A 15,167-nucleotide genomic window follows, 5' to 3' on the forward strand; every position below is an offset into this window, starting at 1 on the left:
CCTCTGACGCTTTGGAATCCTTTGATGTCTCTTCCAGCAAAGGAATGTCAGAAGAAAGTGAAAGACTTTTCTTTCTAAGCCTGAAAACTCTTAACTCTCAGCATGCCAATGTCAATGATCTGTCAGGAGAAGGTGCAAGTTTTCCCTTTAATGTGGTGGAAACCTTTGAAGTGCTTTCTTCACAGTCAAATTCATTGCCCTTTAACCTTTTCAAGCCTCTGTGCATACTTAGAAGCCTGAAGGATTTGAACTGTGTTGTGTACATTAAATTTCTTGGGCTTTTAAAAGTCTCTTGATTGATGGGTCCCGGCTATTTCAAAGGAAGGTGTAGCATTGTTTGTTCATATAGCTCTACAGTGGTCCATTAATTCTGAAGTGCTTCCTTTTTTGAGCAGGTGTTTTTTCCGACCACAGTTTTTTTTAAAGTGGCTGTCTCTTTGTTTTGAAGAGCTTCTTGGAAAGACCAGGTGCTCTGTTTGAGGGCTGGCTGGAACCTGATCGGGGCCGGTGGAGTGGGCTGGGAGTCTCGCAGTCGGATCATTAGATCTTTGAGAGAGCGAGTTACAGCTTCAGGATCAAAAATGAAACTTGAAACCCAGCCTTGTCTCTGAAAAACATCTCCGTGAAATCAGAACCGATCACCACTGGTTACCGGGCAAAGCACAGCACTTCAAGCCAGTTCATTGGCAACCCGCCAAGCCCATCCAATCACCCATGGCAACTGCGAAAACAAAAGAACAAGGGAATAGACAGGAACAGACAGGGGGGCCTTTACACATTCACCCCCTTCACAGTGGCAGCCCAATGTACCATCTAAAAGACCCACCACAGAACTCACCTTCCTAACCCACTACCATCTAGAAGGACAATGGCAGCAGACACATGGGAACAGCACCACCTGGAGATTACCCTTTGAGCCACTCACCATCCCAACTTGGAAATATATCGGCCGTTCCTTCGCTGTCGCTGGGTCAAAATCTTGGAGCTCCCTCCCTAACAGCACAGTGGATGTACCTACACCGCAGGGACCGCAGCGTTTCAAGAAAGCGGCTGACCACCACTTTATGAAGGGGCAATTAGGGATGGGCAATAAATGCTGGGCCTAATCAGCTACACCCACGTCCCAGGGAAGAATAAATGAAGAATAAAAAAGTAAAAAAAGAATGAAAGAAAACGCTGGATAAACTCAGCAGGTCCGGCAGCATCTGTGGGGAGAGAAACCGAGTTAATGTTTCGAGTCGGGATGACCCCTGTTTTTTTTTGGGGGGGTGGGGGATGCTTTTATATTCAGCTAGATCGCCAGTGCAGGAGGGACATACCTTATGAATTAATCGGGAACAACCTCTAAGTTGGAGTTAAGATGCAGATCAGCAATTGCGATCCGATTGGATGGTAGGACATGTTTGAGGGACTGAATGGCCTCCTCCAGTTCCCGGGCTGGATTCTCCAGTCATTGGCTAGTGGAGGGATTCTATACTCTGGCTATTGTCAATGGGATTCCCTACTGAAGCCAGCTTCCGAGCACTCCCTCGGTACTGACCCTCTGACAGTGCAGCACTCCCTCGGTACTGACCCTCTGACAGTGCAGCACTCCCTCGGTACTGACCCTCTGACAGCGCAGCACTCCCTCAGTACTGACCCTCTGACAGTGCAGCACTCCCTCAGTACTGACCCTCTGACAGTGCAGCGCTCCCTCAGTACTGACCCTCTGACAGTGCGGCACTCCCTCAGTACTGACCCTCTGACAGTGCAGCACCCCCTCGGTCCTGACCCTCTGACAGTGCAGCGCTCCCTCAGTACTGACCCTCTGACAGTGCAGCACTCCCTCAGTACTGACCCTCTGACAGTGCAGCACTCCCACAGTACTGACCCTCTGACAGTGCGGCACTCCCTCAGTACTGACCCTCTGACAGTGCAGCACTCCCACAGTACTGACCCTCTGACAGTGCGGCACTCCCTCAGTACTGACCCTCTGACAGTGCAGCGCTCCCTCAGTACTGACCCTCTGACAGTGCAGCACTCCCACAGTACTGACCCTCTGACAGTGCAGCACTCCCTCAGTACTGACCCTCTGACAGTGCAGCACTCCCTCGGTACTGACCCTCTGACACTGCGGCACACCCTCGGTACCGACCCTCTGACAGTGCGGCACTCCCTCGGTACGGACCCTCTGACAGTGCGGCACTCCCTCGGTACTGACCCTCTGACAGTGCGGCACTCCCTAAGTACTGACCCTTTGACAGTGCAGCACTCCCTCAGTACTGACCCTCTGACAGTGCAGCACTCCCTCAGTACTGACCCTCTGATAGTGCAGCACTCCCTCGGTACTGACCCTCTGACAGTGCGGCACTCCCTCGGTACCGACCCTCTGACAGTGCGGCACTCCCTCAGTACTGACCCTCTGACAGTGCGGCACTCCTTCGGTACTGACCCTCTGACAGTGCGGCACTCCCTAAGTACTGACCCTTTGACAGTGCAGCACTCCCTCAATACTGACCCTCTGACAGTGCAGCACTCCCTCAGTACTGACCCTCTGATAGTGCAGCACTCCCTCGGTACTGACCCTCTGACAGTGCGGCACTCCCTCGGTACTGACCCTCTGACAGTGCAGTACTCCCTCAGTACCGACTCTCTGACAGTGCAGAACTCCCTCAGTACTGACCCTCTGACAGTGCACCACTCCCTCAGTACTGACCCTCTGACAGTGCAGCGCTCCCTCAGTACTGACCCTCTGACAGTGCGGTGCTCCCTCAGTCCTGACCCTCTGACAGTGTGGTACTCCCTCAGTACTGACCCTCTGACAGTGCGGCACTCCCTCAATACTGACTCTCTGACAGTGCAGCGCTCCCTCAGTACTGACCCTCTGACAGTGCATCGCTCCCTCAGTACTAACCCTCTGACAGTGCAGCACTCCCTCAGCACTGACCCTCTGACAGTGCAGCGCTCCCTCAGCACTGACCCACTGACAGTGCAGCACTCCCTCAGCACTGACCCTCTGACAGTGCGGCACTCCCTCAGTACTGACCCTCTAACAGTGCAGCACTCCCTCGGTACTGACCCTCTGACAGTGCGGCACACCCTCAGTACTGACCCTCTAACAGTGCAGCACTCCCTCGGTACTGACCCTCTGACAGTGCATCGCTCCCTAAGTACTGACCCTCTGACAGTGCATCGCTCCCTCAGCACTGATCCACTGACAGTGCAGCACTCCCTCAGCACTGACCCTCTAACAGTGCAGCACTCCCTCAGTACTGAACCACTGACAGTGTGGCGCTCCCTCAGTACTGACTCTCTGACAGTGCAGCACTCCCTCAGTACTGACCCTCTGACAGTGCGGCACTCCCTCAGTCCTGACCCTCTGACAGTGTGGCGCTCCCTCAGCACTGACCCTCTGACAGGGCATAGAACATAGAACATAGAAAATACAGCACAGAACAGGCCCTTCGGCCCACGATGTTGTGCCGAACCTTTGTCCTAGATTAATCATAGATTATCATTGAATTTACAGTGCAGAAGGAGGCCATTCGGCCCTTTGAGTCTGCACCAGCTCTTGGAAAGAGCACCCTACCCAAACTCAACACCTCCACCCAACACCAAGGGCAATTTGGACATTAAGGGCAATTTATCATTGGCCAATTCACCTAACCCGCACATCTTTGGACTGTGGGAGGAAACCGGAGCACCCGGAGGAAACCCACGCAGACACGGGGAGGACGTGCAGACTCCGCACAGACAATGCCCCAAGCTGGAATCGAACCTGGGACCATGGATCTGTGAAGCAATTGTGCTATCCACAATGCTACCGTGCTGCCCTTAAGAACAAATAAATCTACACTATATCATTTTCCCGTAATCCATGTACCTATCCAATAGCTGCTTGAAGGTCCCTAATGTTTCCGACTCAACTACTTCCACAGGCAGTGCATTCCATGCCCCCACTACTCTCTGGGTAAAGAACCTGCGGCACTCCCTCAGTACGGACCCTCTGACAGTGCGGCATTCCCTCAGTACTGACCCTCTGACAGGGCAGCACTCCCTCAGTACTGACCCTCTGACAGTGCAGCACTCCCTCAGTACTGACCCTCTGACAGTGCAGCACTCCCTCAGCACTGACCCTCTGACAGTGCGGCACTCCCTCAGTACTGACCCTCTGACAGTGCGGCACTCCCTCAGTACTGACCCTCTGACAGTGCAGCACTCCCTCAGTACTGACCCTCTGACAGTGCGGCACTCCCTCAGTACTGACCCTCTGACAGTGCGGCACTCCCTCAGAACTGCAATGGGTGTTTTGTCCGAGATGAAATGCTCCCATTGCAGAAGAATGCTCAAACTCACAGCCCTCCGTATTCAGAGGCAGGAGATGCAGCTGCTGAGCTCAGGTCGCGGTGCCATCGCAGTAAAACGCCCCCCCCTCACAGTGAAGTGTTTCACATCACTGATAGTTTCTGACAGTCGATGTTGAGGTTTTTACAGAAGATGTCAACATGGGACAGGAAATGCCTTGCACGCAGAGCATCTTCAACCTCCTTCCTGTGTGTACCGCACCGTGGCAGGAGGAGCGAGTGGTGTGACCTCTATAATGGGGTGTGTTTTGTGTGCCCGAGGCACTGGGTAGTTAACCAGTCAGGCACAATATGGACACAGGCATCTCGGCTAGAACTTAGCTCAACCCAGGTTGAAGATTTGAATCACAGAATACCAACAGTGCAGAAGGAAGCCATTCGGCCCGTTGTGTCTGCACCGAACCTCTGAACATGCACCACCCCATATAGACCCCTCCCCACCCCATCCCCATAACCCCACCTAACCTTTAGACACTGAGGGGTAATTTAGCGTGGCCAACCCACCTAACCTGCACAACTTTGGACTGTGGGAGGAAACCGGAGCACCCGGAGGAAACCCACGCAGACACGGGGAGGACGTGCAGACCGGAATCTGCACAGACAGTGACCCGAGGCCGGAATCGAATCCAAGTCCCTGCCGCTGTGAGGCGGTAGTGCTAACCACTGCACCACCGTGCAATAGAATTTGGACAGGATGTGAACTTAATTATATTCTGTGCAGTGAATGCATCCAGTATGGTGAATTTAATAATCACATTATAACCATCTGTAATTGAGGATGTGAAAACATTGTATTTTGGTTGCGAATGCGTTAAAGGAAACCTTGAGCCTTGATGGTCTATTGTGGGAGGCTTTTTTTTTGTTGCATTACGGGATGTGGGCGGCTCTGACCAGGTCAGCATTTATTTCCCATCCCTAATGTCCCTGTGAGGAGGAGGTGGTGAGCTGCCTTCTTGAACCGCTGCAGTCACTGTAGGTGCACCCACAATGCTGTTAGGAGGGAGTTCCAGGATGTTGCCCTGGTGACAGTGAAGGAACGGCTGATATATTTCCCAGTCAGGGCGGTGAGTGGCTTGGAGGGGAGCCTCCAGGTGGTGGTGTCCCCAGGTATCTGCTGCTCTTGTCCTTCCGGGTGGTGGAGGTTTGATCGCACAGCTGGTCTTCACCTGCTCTTCAATTCCTAGTGTTTGTAAAGTGTTTCGCATCCCCGGAGATAGTCTCGCAGGTTGGGTCGCCGGGAGCGATTTTAACCCCAGCAACCGAACCGCCTCAAACTGCCCGAGGTTCCTTACCTGTCCCAGGTATCGAGCGGCAGGGTTTGAAACGTAAGAAACATCCCAACTCAGCCCTCGGCCCCCCACCCGTCCCCCCGTCCCCCAACCCCCCGACGCGATTCGAATTACAGCCTGCGTTGGCAATCATGATGCTGGATCAGCAAGATCCCACAAACAGCAACAGACCAGGGGGAGCGGCTTCGGCCGAGAGATAGACGTCGGCAGCATCACAGACCCCCCACCCTTCACCAGGGGGTGACCTGATGTCATCAGGTCCCACCTCGTGATCTTCCACCTATCACTGTTCCTCCTATCCCTCCATTTGCAATAGTTTCATCGCTTCCAAACAGACGTATCCAATGGAGGCGATACTAAATAACCTTATTGCTTCTACGATTTGTCGCCTGGGCGTTGCTCGTGGCAACGATGTTGGGCGCTCAATCCTCAAACGCTGGACGGGTTGGTAAGGCCGGACACTGTATTATCCCGACCGTCTCCCCCTGAGCCTCCCATCCCGAATAACAGGCTGCGACTTCCTGGGAACGCGAGTCTCCAGTCGCCACACACAATGGCAGGAGGAAAGATTCCTTATTCAATCAAACATTCCCTGAAGTGATGTGTTCTGGACACTGGGACTGCTGGGATTGTGCCCAGGTCACAACGGGATCCCTCTGGGTATTTAGGGGGAGTGCAGCGAGGGTCACAGAATTTTTACAGCATGGAAAGAGGCCCTTCGGTCCATCGGGTCTGTGTCGGCCATCGAGCACCGATCCGTTCTGATCCCATTTTCCAGCTTTGTGTGCTGTGGTGTTTCAAATGTTCGTCTCAATGCTTCTTGGATGTGGTGATGGTTCCCGTCTCCACCACCCTCTCAGGCAGCGAGTTCCAGATTCCCGACACCCTCTGGGTGAAAGGATTTCCTCAAATCCCTTCTAAAACTCCCGCCCCTGACCTTAAATCTGTGCCCCCTGGTCATTGACCCCTCCGCTAAGTGGAAAAATTCCTTCCTCTCCTCCCTATCGATGCCCCTCATAGTGGGCAATGGTGGCCACAGGGCAGGGGAGGGGGTGAGTAGTGCCACTCTAACGAAGCAGTTGAGAGGAGTAGAACTTCTTGCCGACCTTGCGTTCGATCCTGGTGCGGCAACAGGCAGTTTAGTCATTCTCATCCTTTTTTCCAAATCCCCCCCCCCCCCCATGACAGCACTGCTGCCTCACTGCGCCATGGACCCCGGTTCGATTCCTGGCTTGTCTGTACGGAGTCTGCACGTTCTCCCTGTGTGTGCGTGGGTTTCCTCCGGGTGCTCCGGTTTCCCCCCACAGTCCAAAGATGTGCAGGTTAGGTGGATTGGCCATGATAAATTGCCCCTTAGTGTCCAAGGATGATCAGGTGAGGTTGACGGGGATAGGGTGGGGGGGGGTTAGGCAAGGTGCTCTTTGGAAGGGTCAGTACAGACATGATGGGCCGAATGACCTCCTTCTACGCTGTAGCGATTTTATGGTTCTATAACCTTGCCCCTCAATAGCTTCCTAATCTCCTCCAGCCCTTCGAGATAATGTGCTCGTTTAGCTCTGGCCTTTTGGGCATCATCGATTACCAACACTCCACCATTCGGATTGGATTTGTTTATTGTCACGTGTACCGAGGTACAGTGAAAAGTATTTTTCTGCGAGCAGCTCAACAGATCATGAAATACATGAGAAGAAAAGTGAATAAAAGAAAAAACATAATAGGGCAACACAACATATCCAATGTAACTACATAAGCACTGGCATCGGATGAAGCAGACGGGGTGTAGTGTTAATGAAGTCAGTCCATAAGAGGGTCATTTAGGAGTCTGGTGACAGTGGGGAAGAAGCTGTTTTTGAGTCTGTTTGTGCGTGTTCTCAAACATCTGCATCTCCTGCCCGATGGAAGAAGTTGGAAGAGTGAGTAAGCCGGGTGGGAGGGGTCTTTGATTATGCTGCCCGCTTTCCCCAGGCAGCGGGAGGTGTTGATGGAGTCAATGGATGGGAGGCAGGTCCGTGTGATGGACTGGGCGGAGTTCACGACTCTCTGAAGTTTCTTGCGGCCCTGGGCCGAGCAGTTGCCGTACCAGGCTGTGATGCAGCCCGATAGGATACTTTCTGCGTTGTATTAGCTCCGTACCTGTGACAGCTTCTGAACGTTGGGATGTGCACTATGACAAGATGCAAACAAAATGCAAGCCTCTCTGTCTTTATTTACCATGTGTAGATGGACAATGTAACTACTTGAGATAAGGGGACTGATTTCCCCACCTTAGCTCCTGGGTAATATATATCGCAACGCCTCTGCCTTTTACAAACAGACGAGTTAGGAGCAGGAGGAGGCCACTCGGCCCCTCGAGCCTGCTCTGCCATTCAATAAGGTCAGTGGGTACAAACCCAGCTTCCCCAACCTTTCCTCGTAAGACAACCCACCCATTCCTGGTGTTAGTCTGGTCAACCCTCTCTGAACTGCTTCCAACACATTTGCATCTTTCCTGCTTTTCAAGGTGAAGACATTAACAGGTGTGATGGTTTCTCCTTACAGATGATGTCGATGGAGCAGCGGTGCCTGTGACTCAACCCTCTCCCATATCGCTGGTGCCATCAGCGGGTGTGCCAGTCTGGGATGTCAATAACTGTGCGCTGGTCAACGGGCAGATGATACTGATGTCGAAGGATGATGAGGTAGGCAGGCACAGACGCACCTCCCGTTGAGGGGCTGGTTTAGCACAGGGCTAAATCACTGTCTTTGAAAGCTGACCAAGGCAGGCCAGCAGCATGGTTCGATTCCCCGAACAGGCGCCGGAATGTGGCGACTAGGGGCTTTTCACAGTAACTTCATTTGAAGCCTACTTGTGACAATAGGCGATTTTCATTTCATTTCATTTTTCATGTGCGGAGGTCTTAAACCTGCCCCCCCCCCAGTCGGGAGGTTTGGGTCCCACTCCCCCTCCAGGACTCATTGGCCGCAGAAGGGGGTTAAAAATGTGCCCCCATGGGTTGACCATTCGCCTGTTAATCTGTCCGACACTTTCCCCAAGGTGGGTGTAGCTACGAAATAAATTAACCCCTGGTGGTGCAAACAAATGCCAAGTATTTAGCCAGGGTGTTCATTCACAAAAATTACAGTAATTTTGAAAGTAACCGATACAAATACTTGAGAATGAAACGTGAGATGTAGGTGACAGGCATTGAATCAACAACCTGCATTTATATGGCACCCTAACATGGTAAAAGGTCCCAGGATCAATATCGATCAAGTTTAATATTGAGCCCCTTAAGAGAGATCTTGGTCAAAAGGGTCGATTTTAAGGAGCGTCATTGTCTCCTTTGGTGGCGGCTGTGCTCATGCCCCTGTGATGCACCTGGTGTTGCTTTGAATTCTGGATCCTGAGGACAGCACGGTAGCATTGTGGTTAGCACAATTGCTTCACAGAGCCGGGGTCCCAGGTTCGATTCCCGGCTTGGGTCACTGTCTGTGCGGAGTCTGCACGTCCTCCCCGTGTGTGCGTGGGTTTCATCCGGGTGCTCCGGTTTCCTCCCACAGTCCAAAGATGTGCAGGTTAGGTGGATTGGCCATGGTAAATTGCCCCTTGGTGTCCAAAATTGCCCTTCGTGTTGGGTGGGGTTACTGGGTTATGGGGATAGGGTGGAGGTGTTGACCTTGGGTGGGGTGCTCTTTCCAAGAGCCGGTGCAGACTCGATGGGCCGAATGGCCTCCTTCTGCACTGTAAATTCTGTGAACAGGGTCAAGCAGCTCTGGCTTTGATAGCACGGCGGTTATTACTGGTTAACCTGTAATCCAGCGGCCGAGAGACCACTTAACCATTGGGCTGTTGTTTAAAAACCCGCCTGGTTCACTCGTGCCCTGTGAGGGGAGGAAATCCGCCGTCCTTACCCAGCCTGGCCTCCACGTGACTCCAGACCCGCGGCAATGCGATTGACTCTTAACTGCCCCCTCTGAAATGGCCGGGCGCGACACCTAGTTGTGTGAGGGTGGATGATGGATACTGGCCATAACCATATCCTGTGACTCATTCGAAAAAGCTGGACACCCGCTAGTGTAAATCTGAATGAGAGTTTGTCCGTCTCGATCACAAGAGGTTAACCTTGTCGCAGCTGACCTACTCAGCTGCTCCCTCTGCTGTCCGTTGATGACATTACACAAAACAGTCTCCGTGACCTGACCTGGGAACTGGTGACTTTTATCCTATGGGAGTTGGGCTGAATTGCTCCTTTTTCAAGACCTTGTTGCCTGTTCAATGGACACAAAAACTTTGAAACTCTTTCCCTTGTCTTTTATTCCCATTCTGGCCAGTGGACTTGTCCCTTCTCCCCATACTGTAAATTTCTCCTGTTCCACAAACCCACCCCTCCTGCAAACTCTGACTCCAGTTACCGGTTCATCCCTCCCTCACTCCCTCACTCGGTCTCAGTATTTGCAGGCCGTTCCTGGGCCCCACACTCTGGCATCCCCGCCCTAAAACCTCTTCCTCTCCCCCAATCCCGCCTTTCCTCTCCTTCCTACAACCCATTCTGCTGGCCAAACTCCGGACCGCTCCCACTTTGAATCCAATTTCCTTCCCGTCCTGCCCCTGCGAAGCATACCTTGAAACATTTTTCCAATTTCAAAAGGAACAATCTTATTTATCAGCACTCCTTTCCTCCTGAAGTATAAATAGTTGTGATATTTGTAATTTGGTATTCTAGCATTTGTCCTGATGAGTCACGGTGATAAACTTCAACAACATGTGTCTTTTTAAACAATATTTAAATGCTATTTGTTACAGTGGTAGAAATAACACTAATTCTATTGATAATATCACTAGTTAATAGTAGTAATGTTAGTTATCTGCTCTAACTACTGTAATCTGTTTGTAATTGTAGAGTGCCTGCAGAATTAGACTGAGGACCAGTAGCTGCCTATCTGATACCAGCCTCAGTCTATCGCAGAACTGTGGTAAGGTTCTTCTCTTTGTTTTCCTCACTCGCCACTGGTCAAATTTATTTGTATCATTTAGAGCCTGAAGGGACCAACTGGGCCCCACAGTGTAGGGGGACATGGGGACTGACAACCATCCCTGCAGTGCAGAAGGAGGCTATTCGGCCCATCGAGTCTGCACCGACCCTCTGAAAGAGCACCCTACCCAGGCCCGATTCCTGTATCTCCACCTAACCGTTGGAAACGTAGAACATAGAACAGTACAGCACAGTACAGGCCCTTCAGCCCACGGTGCTGTGCCGAGCATTTATCCTAATCTAAGACCAACCTAACCTACACCCCTTCAATTTACTGCTGTCCATGTGCCTGTCCAAGAGTCGCTTAAATGTCCCTAATTACTCTGACTCCACCACCTCTGCTGGCAGTGCATTCCACACACCCACCACTCTCTGTGTAAAGAACTTACCTCTGACATCTCCCCTATACCTTCCTCCAATCACCTTAAAATTATGTCCCCTCGTGCCAGCCATTTCCACCCTGGGGAAAGGTCTCTGGCTATCCACTCTATCCATGCCTCTCATCACCTTGTACACCTCTATCAAGTCACCTCTCTGCCTTCTTCGCTCCAGTGAGAAAAGCCCTAGCTCCCTCAACCTTTCTTCATAAGACATGCCCTCCAGTCCAGGCAGCATCCTGGTAAATCTCCTCTGTACCCTCTCCAAAGCATCCACTTCCTTCCTATAATGAGGCGACCAGAACTGGACACAATATTCCAAGTGTGGTCGAACCAGAGTTTTATAAAGCTGCAGCAAAACCTCGCGGCTCTTAAACTCAATCCCCCTGTTAATGAAAGCCAACACACCATACGCCTTCTTAACAACCCTATCAACCTGGGTGGCAACTTTGAGGGATCTATGTACGTGGACCCCGAGATCAATCCACCTAACTTGCACATCTTTGGACTGTGGGAGGAAACCGGAGCACCCGGAGGAAACCCACGCACACACGGGGAGAATGTGCAGACTCCGCACAGACAGTGACCCAAGCCGGGAATCGAACCCGGGTCCCTGGCGCTGTGAGGCAGCCGTTCTGACTACCCCATTGGTAAGAGACCGAGTAAGATGTGAAGAGGAGCTAAGGAGGCTGGAAAGGGATCGCTTAAGTGAGTGGGAAAAGATGTGGCAATTGGGAAATGACGTGGAAAAGTGTGAAGTTGTGCATTCTGGCAGGGTAAATGAGATGCAGAGGGATATTGTTGTCCGAATGTGTTATTCACAAAAGGCGGGTCTACAGGTACAGCAAACAACTGGGAAACCTAATAGAATGGTATTGTTGATTGTGAGGAGAATTGAATACAAAAGGAGAGAGGTTACGCTTCAGTTGTACAGAGTATTGTTGAGACCACACCGGGACTATTGTGTAAAGTATTGGTCCCCTTATCTAAGGAAAGATGCAAACAGCAATTGATACTTAATGAATTGTTAATTTTAAATCTGAGTTTGATACATTTTCATTTTCCAAATGTATTACCGGACATGGGGCATGTATTTGAAGTTAGGTTGCTGATCTGTCACAATCTCATTGAATAGTGGATCAGGCTGAGGGGGGCTAAATAACCGCCGATTGTTCCTAAGTATATGAACAGTAAGAAGTCTTACAACACCAGGTTAAAGTCCAACAGGTTTGTTTCGATGTCACTAGCTTTCGGAGCACTGCTCCTTCCTCAGGTGAATGAAGAGGTATGTTCCAGAAACATATATATAGACAGATTCAAAGATGCCAGACAATGCTTGGAACGCGAGCATTAGCAGGTGATTAAATCTTTACAGATCCAGAGATGGGGTAACCCCAGGTTAAAGAGGTGTGAATTGTCTCAAGCCAGGACAGTTGGTAGGATTTCGCAGGCCAGATGGTGGGGGATGAATGTAATGCGACATGAATCCCAGGTCCCGGTTGAGGCCGCACTCATGTGTGCGGAACTTGGCTATAAGCTTCTGCTCGGCGATTCTGCGTTGTCGCGCGTCCTGAAGGCCGCCTTGGAGAACGCTTACCCGGAGATCAGAGTCTGAATGCCCTTGACTGCTGAAGTGTTCCCCGACTGGAAGGGAACATTCCTGCCTGGTGATTGTTGCGCGATGTCCGTTGATTCGTTGTCGCAGCGTCTGCATGGTCTCGCCAATGTACCACGCTTCGGGACATCCTTTCCTGCAGCATATGAGGTAGACAACGTTGGCTGAGTCGCACGAGTATGTACCACGTACCTGGTGGGTGGTGTTCTCACGTGTAATGGTGGTATCCATGTCGATGATCTGGCACGTCTTGCAGAGATTGCCATGGCAGAGTTGTGTGGTATCGTGGTCACTGTTCTGAAGATTGGGTAGTTTGCTGCAAACAATGGTTTGTTTGAGGTTGCGCGGTTGTTTGAAGGCAAGTAGTGGGGGTGTGGGGTTGACCTTGGCAAGATGTTCATCTTCATCGATGACGTGTTGAAGGCTGTGAAGAAGATGACGTAGTTTCTCTGCTCCGGGGAAGTACTGGACGACGAAGGGTATTCTGTCAGTTGTTTCCCATGTTTGTCTTCTGAGGAGGTTGGTGCGGTTTTTTGCTGTGGCGCGTTGGAACTGTCGATCGATGAGTCGAGCGCCATATCCCGTTCGTACGAGGGCATCTTTCAACGTCTGTAGATGTCTGTTACGCTCCTCCTCGTCTGAGCAGATCCTCTTCATTCCTCTTCATACCTCTTCATTCACCTGAGGAAGGAGCAGCACTCCGAAAGCTAGTGATTCGAAACAAACCTGTTGGACTTTAACCTGGTGTTGTAAGACTTCTTACTGTGCTCACCCCAGTCCAACGCCGGCATCTCCACATCATAAGTATATGAATACATTGCTGTTGGTGTACATGTGTCTGCTTTCAGCTGGGTGTGTATTTTAAAAAAAATTTAGAGTACCCAATTATTTGTTTACAATTAAGGGGCAATTTACCGTGGCCAATCCACCTACCCGGCACATCTTTGGGTTGTGGGGGCGAAACCCACGCAAACACGGGGAGAATGTGCAAACTTCACACATGATGTGGAGATGCCTGAGCACAACTCCACACGGACAGTGACCCAGGGCCGGGATTCAAACCCAGGTCCTCAGCTCCACAGTCCCAGTGCTAACCACTGCGCCACATGCCGCCCCATCTGGGTGTGTATATGAGTACATGTGTCTGTGTGTACATGTGTGCGTGTGTATGAGTGTGTTTGTGTGTGTGTATGGCTATGTGTGTATGAGTGTGTGTACATGTGTCTGTGTGTACATGTGACTGTGTGTACAAGTGTGTGTTTGTGTCTGTGTGTACGAGTGTGTCTGCGCACGTGCATGTCTCTGTGTACGCGTGTGTGTGTCTGTACCTGTGTGTACGAATGTGTGCCTGTGTGTACGAATGTGTGTCTGTGTGTACGAGTGTGTGTGTGTCTGTGTGTTTGTGTGTGTGTCTGTACGAGTGTGTGTATGTCTATGTGTACAAGTATGTATGCATGTGCATGTCTGTGTGTACGTGTGGCTGTGTGTACAAGTGTGTGTGTGTCTGTGTGTACGAGAGTGTGTGTGTGTACCAGTGTGTGTGTGTGTACGAGTATGTGTGTGTACGAGTGTGCGTGTACGAGTGTGTGTGTGTACGAGTGTGTGTGTGTGTACGAGTGTGTGTGTGTGTGTACGAGTGTGTGTGTGTGTCTGTGAGTGTATGTACGAGTGTGTGTCTGCGCGTGTGTGTGTACGAGTGTGTGTGTATGATTGTGTGTGTACGACTGTGTGTGGCTGTGTGTGTACGAGTGTGTGTGTGAGTGTGTGTGTACGTGTGTGAGTGTGTGTGTATGTGTTTGTATGAGTGTGTGTGTGAGTGTGTGTGTACGTGTGTGAGTGTGTGTACGAGTGTGTGTGTGAGTGTGAGTGTGTGTGTGTTTGTATGAGTGTGCGTACGTGTGTGTGTGTGAGTGTGTGTGTACGAGTGTGTGTACGAGTGTGTGTGCGTGAGTGTGTGTGAGTGTGTGTACGAGTGTGTGTACAAGTGTGAGTGTGTGTACGAGTGTGTGTACGAGTGTGTGTGTGGCTGTGTGTGTGTGTGAGTGTGTGTGTACGTGTGTGTGTGTGTACGTGTGTGTGTGTTTGTATGAGTGTGTGTGTGTGTGTGTGAGTGTGTGTACGAGTGAGTGTGTGTGTGTGTGTTTGTATGAGTGTGTGTGTGAGTGTGTGTGTGTGTGTGTGTGAGTGTGTGTACGTGTGTGTATGAGTGTGTGTGTGTGAGTGTGTGTGTGAGTGTGTGTGTACGTGTGTGTGTGCGTGTGTGTGTGTTTGTATGAGTGTGTGTACGAGTGTGTGTGTGTGTGAGTGTGTGTGTACGAGTGTGTGTGGCTGTGTGTGTACAAGTGTGTGTGTGTACGAGTGTGTGTGTGTTTGTTTGAGTGTGTGTGAGTGTGAGTGTGTGTGTGTGTTTGTATGAGTGTGTGTACGAGTGTGTGTGTGTGTGAGTGTGTGTGTACGAGTGTGTGTGGCTGTGTGTGTACGAGTGTGTGTGTGTTTGTTTGAGTGTGTGTGAGTGTGTGTGTTTGTATGAG

At 51.0% G+C, this 15,167-nt stretch overlaps 1 protein-coding gene across 1 annotated transcript in view; it reads left to right on the forward strand.

Moving 5' to 3' along the window:
* LOC140403192 (disabled homolog 2-interacting protein-like) overlaps positions 1–15,167 on the forward strand; it is a 117,233-nt gene that overhangs the window by 17,688 nt on the left and 84,378 nt on the right. The window contains exons 2-3 of the mRNA XM_072490936.1: positions 8,171–8,310; positions 10,513–10,585. Of these exons, the coding sequence (XP_072347037.1) occupies positions 8,171–8,310; positions 10,513–10,585 (213 nt within the window). The remainder of the gene's footprint in view (positions 1–8,170; positions 8,311–10,512; positions 10,586–15,167) is intronic.

This window comes from Scyliorhinus torazame, chromosome 27 (assembly GCF_047496885.1).
Source record: "Scyliorhinus torazame isolate Kashiwa2021f chromosome 27, sScyTor2.1, whole genome shotgun sequence".
In the NCBI taxonomy this organism is placed as follows: domain Eukaryota; kingdom Metazoa; phylum Chordata; class Chondrichthyes; order Carcharhiniformes; family Scyliorhinidae; genus Scyliorhinus; species Scyliorhinus torazame.